General features: G+C 48.2%; 1 protein-coding gene across 1 annotated transcript in view; it reads right to left on the bottom strand.

The window, feature by feature from the left end:
• The window catches only part of hacl1 (2-hydroxyacyl-CoA lyase 1), a 184,656-nt gene that overhangs the window by 79,632 nt on the left and 92,151 nt on the right, over nt 1-12,873 (bottom strand). The window contains exons 10-11 of the mRNA XM_072508778.1: nt 8,613-8,718; nt 3,462-3,545 (exon numbers count right to left, since the gene is read on the bottom strand). Coding sequence (XP_072364879.1) covers nt 3,462-3,545; nt 8,613-8,718 — 190 coding nt within the window. The remainder of the gene's footprint in view (nt 1-3,461; nt 3,546-8,612; nt 8,719-12,873) is intronic.

The raw sequence follows: 12,873 nt of genomic DNA, 5'->3' as shown, positions 1-12,873 counted from the left end.
CACGACCACTATAAAGCCAGAGGGCACTAGTTTTCCCGCTCTCTGGGGATCCAGCCTCTGAGACAGTCAGAGCCCATGAGCAGCAACTCGAACATACACCATGTGGTAGTAAGATAGTCTGGTCAGGTTAGCCTCAGGTCTCCAGTCAAGTCAGCATAGTGTCAACCCACAGGTAAAATATGTATGATAGTTAAGAATTCAGTAAAATCGAGTTGCATTTCTTCAAGTGTTGGAAGCCTGTCTCTCACTGCTGCAGTAAACGCAGTCCTCGCAGACCCGGCATACCCAACACATCAGGGGCCTGAAAGGGGGCAGTGCATGAATGGGGGGGGGCGGGTCATCTGCCATCCCACGACGTGGTGTTGCTCACCCGGTCACACAGGATTTCAGTTGTGATTTTGATGAGGTTCTTTCTGTACGGTATCAGAGACAGATTGGAGCGACTCAAACGTGACATTGAAGAACAGATGAGCTTAGGTTTTGGGGGTGACAGCACACTCTGGGAAAGTAGCTTGCAAAGAAGCTAGGTCAAGGTTTGTCTCTTTGAGGAGAGGCGTGATGACAGCAGATTTGAAGAAGAAGGGACAGCACCTGAAGCGAGAGAACATAAAAATATCACCAGATAAAGGAGCCAAGAAGGGAAGTTGTATGTTCAGTAGTTTAGTGGGATGAGGTGGAGGGAGCAGGAAGTGGGTGGCCTGGACAAGATAAGCTTGGAGAGAGCGTGAAGAGAGAGAGGAGAGAAACTAGAAAACAGTACGAGGTCAGGGCCAGGGCAGAGGAGAGCTTTAGATCAATGGTTCCCAACCTTTTTTCATGTCATGTCACACCTTTCTACTATAAAACATTTGGAGGCACACCTCCTAATTTCTCCAACTGAACTGCCCTCTCGCAAAAACCTTTTATCTCTAAAACCTCTGAAAAACATGTCTGCCACCATGTAATACAATTTTCATTAATTTAAGTCTACAATGAAAACCTTGGGCGGGATTCTCCGCAATCGGCGCGATGTCCGCCGACCGGCGGCAAAAATGGCGCGAATCAGTCCGGCATCGCGCCGCCCCAAAGGTGCGGAATTCTTCGCATCTTGAAGGGCCGAGCCCTTACCTTGAGGGCCTAGGCCCGCGCCGGAGTGATTTCCGCCCCGCCGGCTGGCGGGAAAGGTCTTTGCCGTGCGACGCATGCGCGGGAGCGTCAGCGGCCGCTCACGGCATCCCCACGCATGCGCAGTGGAGGGGGTCTCTTCCGCCTCCACCATAGTGAAGACCGACCGGCGCGGCGCGATTCCCGCCCCTGCCAAATCTCTGATGGCGGAGAATTCGGGACACGGCGGGGGCGGGATTCACGCCAGCCCCCGGCGATTCTCCGACCCGGTGGGGGGGGTCGGAGAATCGCGCCCCTTATCAGCATTTTCATGTCAAATACAATATTGGAAACAGTTTCTCCTTTTCTTAACTTTATTGATTATTGTTTCTTACCTCTGTTCTTCCCTTACTGGGAACTTTGCTTTTTATTCTATTTCTCCCTGTTTTCTCTCCGTTTTGTTCCAACCTCTCTCCGTTTCTCTCGCTCCTCCAGACATTTGCACGCTTTTTGTGTTTTTGCTTTTTGCGCAGACGCACGGGACCTTGGTCTTCAACTTCGAGGTCGGCATCTCCAATTCCCAAAGAACCTGGGATCTCCTGTGCATGCATCAGCCAGGAAAGGGCTGCACATGCGCAGTCTGGAATGTTTTATGTTGATAATCCGAGCATGCGCCGGCTGGGAAAGGGCCATGCTTGCGCAGTTCGGATTTTTTTACATCGGTTAGGCCCACGTGCATGCGCCTGATCAATGTAAATCCAAACCACGCATGTGCGAACCATTCCCAGCTGGCACATATATGGCAAGCCCGAGGTCCATTGTGACTTGGAAATGCCGACCACGGAGCTGAAAATAAAAATTAGATTTACTTTATTTTCATTAGTATTTAATCATTTTGAATTTTATTGCACACTTGTGGAGCTTTTACGGCGGCACACCGGTTGGGAACTGGTTGGGAACCTCTGCTTTAGAGAAAGGTTGGTTCAGTGCCAAGTGAAAAAGAGAGGAACCAGGCAGAGGCAGCCGATTGGATGGTCCCAGTCTTAGTGACAAAAAGACGTTCCATGGCCTGAGATTCGTGCAGAATGGGCAGACTCGGCGGGCTCGAAAGCAGACACAAAATGCACTTCCAGCTGCAAGCAGCCCCAAATGCAATATCACACTGGCTGACCAATTAAAGGGCAGCCAATGTGAAACATGCTCTCAGAAAGGCTCAATGTTGTCATGGGGGAGGAGGTTCAAGGAAAGGAAGGATTGGATTTGATGCATTGTTATGTGTCCCGAGGTACAGTGTTGTTCTGCGTTCTGTCCAGACAGATCTTCCATACATGACAAAAATATAGGACAAAGGCGAAGTACACAATGTAAATACATAGTCATAGACATCGGGTGAAGCATACAGAGTGTAGTACTACTCAGGAGAGAGGATGTGTCAAGAGATCAGTCCAGTCCATAAGAGGGTCGTTTAGGAGTCTGGTAACAGTGGGAAAGAAGCTGTTTTTGAATTTGTTAGTGCGTGTTCTCAAACTTTTATATCTCCTGGCGGATGGAAGAGGATGGAAGAGAGAAGGCCCCGGGTGGGAGGGGACTTTGATCTTGCTGCCCACTTTCCAGGACAGCGGGAGGTGTGGACTGAATGGGAGGGTGTGGGCTGGAGATTTTCATGGGCTCCTTGAAAGCGGATAGCTGCTGTGGAATTGTCCCAGGGACCTGTAGACCTCTACAAATAAACTCAACAAGTGGCCTTGAGGCAGCGCATTCAAACACCTGACAGCTGGATGCAGAAAACTTCAGTCCCCACTTTTTAAAATTTTTATTTCCGCCCTGGATCGAGGTTGTAGCTGAAACGTGAAGGCAGCCTGACCATTTGGCCCGCTCACCATTGTAAATGTAAATGAGAAATGTGAAATCGCTTTCAAAGGACTCTTTAATTGGCCTAATTAGACACTTCATTATCGGTGAGCGCGCTTCCACTCCCGTGCACACTCACTGACCAAAATATTGCATGGACATGCGATGATGTTGGGGCACACGGCTGACGTCTTCTCACGCTGTTTCACATGCTTCCGGGTTGGGCACACACCCGCCTGGGTAATATAAAATTCTGCCCAGGCATTTCTTGCACTTTCCCCTGGAGGTGATGATGCGTGCAGCGAGGAGAGGGGTTTAAGAAGATGTAAAAATATCGCAGGTGTTACTTTGTTGATCTAACGTGCAATGTGCGCAAATTTCGCAGAAGACAGCGGGACCTGGCATTGTTTAATGTGGTGATAAACAGCTAAACCAGTTATCGACCTTAAAGGTGATACCTGAAGAGATTTTGAGGCAGTGAGAAAAGTAGCTCAGAAAATAAACTCTTTGCGGAAATATTAAATTACCTGTCCGACAACAGCATTCACATCGCCGAGTAAGGCAGCAACAGGCTTCACATTATTTCCTAGCTCTTCAGCACATAGGTCAACCTTAAAAAAGATGTTACTGTTCAATTTCAAAGGGTCACACAACCATATAATAAATATAGGAAATCTGAAATAAAACTGAGATCAGAGAAGGAAAAATAACAAGATAATCTGGGAAATCTATAATAAAAACTGAAAATGCTGGACATAAACTTCTGAGGTTGGATTTTCTGGTTCGAGTCTGGGAATCTGAAGGGAGGTTCAATCGCTGCTTGCTGATAACCAGCATTTTCATGGGGTGGGGAAATCTTCATGACGCTAGAGATGGGTTTGCCGCCTAATTAGTAGCCAATAATGGAGGTGCGACACAAGGGGAGTGGGCCACATACTGGCCCAAATTGGCCTGGCTGCCACCTTGGGGGAGGTGTGAAAAAAAAGAGGGTCTTCATCTTTGAAGTGACATGGGCAAATAGAGAGCTGGTGATGCAACCATCAATTCACACAAAACCAGGAGTAGAAGTCAACTGTGGCTTTAATCAACTAGAACAGTGCCTGCCTGCGACTGGTCTGCTAGTGAGGGCCACCTACAAGGCTACTGCTCTTTATACCTCCCCTCAAGGGGTGGAGCCAGGGGCGGAGCCCACAAGGCACCAACATGATACATTACAGGTAATCCCTTTCAATGGTCCATAGGTGGAGTCCACATGGGCAACAGCGTGATACAGTGACATACATGGTGAATGGTTACTGCAAAACGTTCACCACAGCTGGAAACTGAGATAGAGTAGGGAAAATTGGTTGTAAAAATGTCATTGCAACTCAGTAGTTTCTTTGTTCCCAAATGTGCAGTTTTGTTCCATCAAATAAAATTGTTTCAACCCTTATTCCCATCAGCCTGATGCTGCTTAGCTTCAGAGAGCTCATAATGATCACCCAGCCCAATGGAAATCTCAGGAAGTCAGTCGGCAAGTCCTAACGAGCTCCCCAACGACCTCAATACATTCAATTAACAAGGTTGCAGACTCCACTCCCCCGCCCACCCGGTCTGTTCTTGCAAACCTCCCCCTCCCCCCTCGACCAATATGCAGGCCTCAGAGCCATTTTCTTATGCTGTCTGCCTCTACTCCATCCTAATTCGGGATCTGAAAATCCAGCCCCTTTGCCAAGCAACATCTGAAAGAAGCAAAAGCAGTAAATATTTCAGGGGATGAGGAATCATGTTTCACTACATTGAACTAAATTTAATGTTCAACTACATAGCTCAGATGTTAATGGCTTGCCATGCATTTCCAACACTTTCTGTTTTTAGGTAAAATATTGTTGTTTTAGGTGACTTGTTTGGGCGACTATTCACAAGCACAGTAATATTCCAGCACCAAATTTTATATTACAGGTCAGATTCAAAATACTCTGGGCAGAATCTTATGGGTGATGGGGTTTCTTGTCACACCACTCAAAGTGGCGGTGGCGTGTGCATTCTGGCCAATGGCAGCTGTCCTGCAGCCATTTAATTGTTTGGAGGTGAGATTTATGCCCTCTCACTTGGGAGGAAGTCCCATCTCAGAGAGCTGCTTGACAATCTAATTGGTTGGTAGCTTTGTAGTCACAGCAGTGCCACCCACTGTAGTAGCCACTGCTGGGCCTCCAAGCAGTCCACAGATTCTAAATCCTGCAGCCAGGGTGGAAGTGTAGCGGTCTTGTAGCAGGGATGGGATGGGACATCCCGGGGGGGTGATGGGGGGCGGTGTTCGTGATCGCAATGGCAAGGCCAGGTACGGAGGGGGTACCCATGGCGTCCCATCTGGAAATAGGGCTGGTGATGATGGCAAAGGTGCCCCACTTTCCTGTCTGAGACCCGAGCAGGATGATATGCCGAGCTTTTTTCCCTTCCCTGAACTCCCACCAGCCTCAAAATTGCAGATGTGCAGTAATCTGCCCCTGGAGTGGCCAATTATGGGCCACTCCAGGGCCACATTTGGAGCAATAAACTTCACTGCAGACTCGCCAGCAGAGGAATCATTAAAATCTGCCCTCTGTAAAATTGCTGGAAGATGAACCTTTCAGATGGGCTTATTTTCCAGTTCCTGAAAGATATACTAATCCTCTTGTTTCATTTAAAATGAGTCGTACAATTCAGTCGAAATCTCATAACTTCTGGTCTTATAATCTGTTTTCGCTTCGACATTGCGTGTGCCAACGCCTCCTCTTTTGATTCTACAGAGTTTAGTGCTGGAGCTGCTCCAGGACATGTGACAACTGAAAGCACATACCCAATATTACCACAACACTTACAGTCCACACACCTCTCCTCCTCCATAAATATTCCTGATGTGGAGATGCCGGCGTTGGACTGGGGTGAGCACAGTACGAAGTCTTACACCTCCAGGTTAAAGTCCAACAGGTTTGTTTCGATGTCACTAGCTTTTGGAGCGCTGCTCCTTCCTCAGGTGAATGAAGAGGTCTGTTCCAGAAACACATATATAGACAAATTCAAAGATGCCAAACAATGCTAGGAATGCGAGCATTAGCAGGTGATTAAATCTTTACAGATCCAGAGATGGGGTAACCCCAGGTTAAAGAGGTGTGAATTGTCTCAAGCCAGGACAGTTGGTAGGATTTCGCAGGCCATATGGTGAGGGATGAATGTAATGTGACATGAATCCCAGGTCCTGGTTGAGGCCGCACTCATGTGTGCGGAACTTGGCGATAAGTTTCTGCTCGACGATTCTGCGTTGTCGCGGGTCCTGAAGGCCGCCTTGGAGAACGCTTACCCGGAGATCAGAGGCTGAATGCCCTTGACTGCTGAAGTGTTCCCCGACTGGAAGGGAACATTCCTGCCTGGTGATTGTTGCGCGATGTCCAGTCATTCGTTGTCGCAGCGTCTGCATGGTCTCGCCAATGTACCACGCTTCGGGACATCCTTTCCTGCAGCGTGCCTCGTACGAATGGGATATGGCACTCGACTCATCGATCGACAGTTCAACGCGCCACAGCGAAAAACCGGACCGACCTCCTCAGAAGACAAACATGGGACACAACCGACAGAATACCCTTCGTCGTCCAGTACTTCCCCGGAGCGGAGAAACTACGTCATCTTCTTCACAGCCTTCAACACATCATTGATGACGATGAACATCTTGCCAAGGTCATCCCCACACCCCCACTACTTGCCTTCAAACAACCGCGCAACCTCAAACGAACCATTGATTGCAGCAAACTACCCAGTCTTCAGAACAGTGACCACGACACCACACAACCCTGTCATGGTAATCTCTGCAAGACGTGCCAGATCATCGACATGGATACCACTATTACACGTGAGAACACCACCCACCAGGTACGCGGTACATACTCGTGCGACTCGGCCAACGTTGTCTACCTCATACGCTGCAGGAAAGGATGTCCCGAAGCGTAGTACATTGGCGAGACCATGCAGACGCTGCGACAACGAATGAACGGACATCGCGCAACAATCACCAGGCAGGAATGTTCCCTTCCAGTCGGGGAACACTTCAGCAGTCAAGGGCATTCAGCCTCTGATCTCCGGGTAAGCGTTCTCTAAGGCGGCCTTCAGGACCCGCGACAACGCAGAATCGCCGAGCAGAAACTTATCGCCAAGTTCCGCACACATGAGTGCGGCCTCAACCGGGACCTGGGATTCATGTCACATTACATTCATCCCTCACCATATGGCCTGCGAAATCCTACCAACTGTCCTAGCTTGAGACAATTCACACCTCTTTAACCTGGGGTTACCCCATCTCTGGATCTGTAAAGATTTAATCACCTGCTAATGCTCGCATTCCTAGCATTGTCTGGCAGCTTTGAATTTGTCTATATATGTGTTTCTGGAACAGACCTCTTCATTCACCTGAGGAAGGAGCAGCGCTCCAAAAGCTAGTGACATCGAAACAAACCTGTTGGACTTTAACCTGGTGGTGTAAGACTTCGTACTATAAATATTCCTGACATGAGTTTTCTCCTCATAGCTGCACTGCCCCTGTGCCTACTGCTATCAATACAGGTGCTCTGCCCCCAGGTTTCTGGGCCACGTGTTTTGTCAATTATAACAAAAAATTCAACTTTAGTGGGTCTTTACATTCTATCCCTTGGGTGCTCTGCAGCTCATTATAAAGCAAATGCCATACTTACTCCTGTTCCTTGGTTGTTAAGCTAACCTATAACGGAGATATTAATGGCAGGAGGAACTGATGTGTGGAGCGGTCAGGTCAACCGACAGGCTCTTGGCCCAACACTCCCTGAAGGCCCAACAGACTCTCTGACCCCCTCAGACTTCATTTGCAAAAGATGGATCAAACCCCAACCAACCCCGACAGCCATCAAAGTCTCTCCAGTAGGTGGCAGTAGGAACACACGGAGTAAGAGCTTGGTGCCGAACCTGGCAGGTTTTAGCGGGTAGGTAAATGGATCTGGGGAGAAGGATGGGTGGATTGAAAGATTGGGTAGTGACTGAGGTGAAAGGGGGGAGCCCGGGTATTTGAGGATTCCTTAGGGGACCCTGAGGACCAATCCTGCTCCACCCAGCCCATAAGGATACCTTTAAAAATTTACAAAATGTCAAACCTTTCTGTCCCTCAATTCACCATTACAGCTTGGCAAGGAAGTGATCATTGTTCCCACTCACTCACTTTGTTCAGACCTCAGGGTATTGTAGTTAGGCCCTAATCTGCATATTTAAAGAGTGCACCAATTGCCTTTGCCTAGCTGTCCTTTCTTAAATTGCAGTCAACCAGATGTGGATGGGAGGGCAGCACACAACTTCCCCCTTACATTTTAACCACCCCCAAATCCTGCTTTTGGCTCGGTGCGATTAAAATGCCCCCCCATAATGAGTGGTAATATTCCTCTAATGATGACTGTCAGAACATATTTAAGATTCACATTGTTTAAGTCTAGAAAGCAGGTGATCCAGCAGTCAGAAAGCGACGTTCGGTTAATAGCCGTGAACATAATTTAATTATCTAAGTTGTACATATATTACCTTGCTGTATACACATAGAAACTAGGTATACACCTGATGGCAGGACAAAAGAACAATAATTAGCTTAGTTGCTAAAATATTATAAATGTAATTGATCGTTTTGAATGTGGAAACCGGAATATATATACCTGTATGATTTTCACATCAGGATGAAACCTTGGTGGATATCCGAAATGCAAAATCCAGTTTAATCTGGCTCCCAGTAGCAGAATCACATCTGCATTCTGCAGGGCTCTGAAGTAAGAAAAATATCCAATAAAACACCTCAGTTTGTAATTCAAATAATTAATAATACAGAAGCACAGAATAAAACATAGGCAGCAAGATAGCACAGTGGTTAGCACTGTTGCTTCACGGCACCAGGGACCCGGATTCAATTCCCGGCTTGGGTCACTGGCTGTGTGGAGTCTGCACGTTCTTCCCGTGTCTGCGTGGGTTTCCTCCGAATGCTCCGATTTCCTGCCACAAGTCCCGAAAGACATGCTGTTAGGTGGTTTGGACATTATGAATTCTCCCTCAGTGTACTTGAACAAGCGGAATGTAGCGACTCGGAGATTTTCACAGTAACTTCATTGCAGTGTTAATGTAAGCCTACTTGTGACAGTAATAAGGATTCTTATTTTACAGTGCAAAGGCAGCCTTTCGGCCCATCGAGTCTGCAATACGATCCTACATTGTTTGTTTTCTGGGAAAGGAAAGCTGGAAGAGGACAAATGATGAACTGACATTCCGGTAAGCTATCCCTTAAAGTATTGGCATTCCCTTGAAGAAGCCAGTGAGAAGATAATATTGCAAATATAAAAATGCTGAGCCAGTGAATGGAGTATCAATTACACAACACAAGGTACATCTGTACAGATTAATATCAGAAAATAATAAGAAATCTGATCAACAGAGGCAACAATCATTTCACACGGATTCAGTGGGCTGGCTTTCCTGACGGGCATCAGGACCCTCTGACACAACCTTCCAAGAGTTGTTCTTCTCAATTGGCCAACTCCATGTCACCCATCCTACTGAAGAGGAACATAGGAAGAAACAAATTAGGAGCAGGAGAAGGCCACTCGTTTCGTCAAGCCTGCTCCGCCATTCAATGAGATCATAGCTGATCTGGTTGTAACCTCAACGTCACATTCCTGACTTGCCCGAAAACCCTTCACCCTCTCGTCTATCAAGAATTTATCTACCTCTGTCTTAAACATATTCAACCATACCTTCTGACCTTTCAGCCAAGTCATTGATATAAATTGAAACAGTTGAAGCGTCAGCACTGATCCCTGTGGCTCAATCATTACATCTTGCCAACCAGAAAATTACCCTTTTGTGCCTACTCACTGTTTCCTGTTAGCCAGCCAATCTTCTATCCATGCCAATATGTTACCCCTATATCATGAGTTTTTATTTTCTACAATAACCTTTGATGTGGCACCTTATCAAATGCCTTCTGGAAATGTGAGTACAGTACATCTTCTGTTACCCCGTTATCCACTCCAGTAAATTGGTTAAGCATGATTTTGAATCATAGAAACACTACAGTGCAGAAGGAGGCCATTCAGCCCATTGAGTCTGCACCAACCTTCTGAAAGAACACTCTACCTAGGCCCAAGACCCACCCAATCCCTGTAACCCAATAACCCCATCTAACCTTTTGGACACTAAGGGGCAATTTAACATGGCCAATCCGCCTAACCTGCACATCTTTGGACTGTGGGAGGAAACCGGAACATCTGGAGGAAACCCACACAGACTGAGGGAGAACGTGCAAACTTCACAGACAGTGGAATTGAACCTGGGTACCTGACGCTGTGAGATAGCAATGATAAGCATTGTGCCACCGTGTAATCCTATTTCCCTCTCACAAAACCATGTTGGCTCTGCCAGATTACCTTGACTATATCTAAATGCCCTGCCATCATGTCTTTAATAATAGCTTCTAACATATTCCCTATGGCAGATGTTAAGCTAGCTGGCCTGCAGTTTCCTGCTTTCTGTCTCGCTTTTTAAATAAAGGAGTCATATTCGCTATTTTCTTCTATAGCAAACACTGATGCAAAATACCTGTTCAATTCCTCTACCATCTCCTTATTTTCCATTATTAATTCCCCAGACTCACATTCTATAGGACCAATGCTCACTTTGTTAACTTTTCTCAAAAAAATATCTATACAAACTCTTCCTATCTGTCTTAATATTTCTAATTCGCTCTAACTAGCCCAAACTCTCATTTTCCCTCCTTATTTATCTTTTAGTCGTTTTAGAAGAGGGGAGGGTTTTGGCTCTAAAAACCCAATCAGAGGCACCATTGGCTGCCTGCAATGAAGTTATAATTCAAAAGGCCAGAGCTGGTAGGGTCATCACACCTGCAGGAAACTCCGTGTAGAATCCGACGGGTGAGAAACACTCATTGGACGCATGGTAGGATACAAAGGAAGAGATTTATTAAGTAACACTACTACACTCCCATGCCCCGAAGGGTCAACCTCCCCGACCGTCACCCAGGCCGGGGTTTTTATACTGTGGCGCCTTCCCTGTTCAGGGGGAAGCTCCACCCCCAATTACCGGGGGAGTTCATACTCGTTATGAGTTATGGGAATCGGATGGTGCACACTCCCTCACTTCCCAGGGGTTCATAACATCCCTGCCCCCGCAAGTCCGGAGAAATGTCCATGTCGTCTGGCCGATCCACAGAACCCTTTGTCCGTTTTGCCTGGTGTCGGTGTTCTGGCATTGAAGGGGTTTGCCCAGGAGGGGTATACCTGATCGGGAGCAGCTGGACCGGTGTCAGAGGAGGAGCAGATGCGGGTATCAGCGTGGGTGCCGATGGACGTGGATCTGTGTCTTCCAGCAGCTGGACGCCCATGTCAGAGTCAGAGTCAGGACATCTCGACCTCTTGGCCGTCGACGGTCGGAAGGGACACGGCGGAGGTTGTGGCTGGGAGATTCACGGAATCTGGGCCCTGCCAATTCTGGGAGGCGGCCGCAGATGTGGTCCACATGGCGGTTAGATTTTTGGCCCAATGCTCGTATCGAGTAAGATTCCGGTCCATTTGGCGTAGCACGATCCCCGTGATCCATGAGGCACCATCTCCGAAATTCCGGACATAGATTGCGTCCCCAGAAGTGAAACTGCAGAGCAGCGTCTGACGTCGTCGTCTGCTTTGGACCGCTCTTAACCTGCTGGACCTTCTTCCCGATGTCCAGAATAATAAAGCTGAACCGCGTCCGGAGGCGTTGATCCATGAGTAGCTCAGCCGGTGCCACCCCCAGTCGCATACGGTGTGGTCCTGTAACTAAACAAAAAACAGGCCCATCGGGTTTCCCAGGTTTCGTTGGTCAGCTTCTTCATCCCCCTCTTACATGTTTGGACCGCCCGTTCAGCCAGTCTGTTTGAGGCCGGATGATACAGGGCGGTTCGTACGTGGCCACGAATGCCTCAAACTCCGCACGAGTGAAAGCGACTCGGTTGTTGAAGACCAGTAACTCCGGGATACCATGTGTGTTGAAGGTGTAGCGCAGGGGGTCCACAGTGGCCCTTGTGGCCGTTGCCTGTATCCTGTCGACATTGAGCCATTTTGAGTGCACGTCTACAATGATCAGGAACATTGATACCTGAAAAGGACCAGCGAAGTCTATGTGAAGGCTCGACCATGGTCGGCCCGGCCATTCTCAAGGGTGCAACGGCACAGCTAGTGGATCTTTCTGGTGCTCCGGGCATGGCCCGCATCGTTGGGCCAGCTTCTCTATATCCGTGTCACTGCCCGCCAACCAGACAAAACTGCGGTCGAACATCTTCATCTTGGACATCCCCGGGTGTCCGTTATTGAGGTCCTCTAGTCAGGTGGCACGCCCGCGTTTTGGGATGACCACCCTGGTCCCCCAAAGGAGGACTCTGTCCTCCATGCTGAACTCTGGAATTTTGGACGTGTAGACCTTCAAATCATCAGGTTACACCCTATGCTGTGACCCATACAGCACTATGTGATGGACCTGCGATAACTGCGGGTCCGTCTGGGTCCAATCCTGTATTCGGACCGCCGCATCCAGCAATGAGTCCATAAAATGGAGCGCAGCCACCACCTCCTCTGCAGAGGGGGGTTGTCGGTGGCCTGCGGAGGGAGAGGCGACTTAACGTGGAGAGGCATGCGGGATCATCACACCAGGGCGGTGTTCCAAGGTGTACTCATATGCTCCCAGCAATAAGGCTCAACGCAGGATCCTGGCGGACGCGATCGGGTGAATTGCTCGGTCTTCTTTGAATAGGCCTAATAATGGTTTCTGGTCAGTGTAAACTGTGAAAGTCTGTCCGTAAACGCATTGATGGATCTGACAGACTCCAAAGACGACCGCCAAACCTGCCTTTTCGAGCTGTGCATAATTGCGCTCAGTGGT

The sequence above is a fragment of the Scyliorhinus torazame genome, chromosome 6 (genome assembly GCF_047496885.1).
Source record: "Scyliorhinus torazame isolate Kashiwa2021f chromosome 6, sScyTor2.1, whole genome shotgun sequence".
NCBI lineage: Eukaryota > Metazoa > Chordata > Chondrichthyes > Carcharhiniformes > Scyliorhinidae > Scyliorhinus > Scyliorhinus torazame.
The sequence above is the reverse complement of the archived record's forward strand: the minus strand, read 5'-3'. Positions and strand labels throughout refer to the sequence as shown.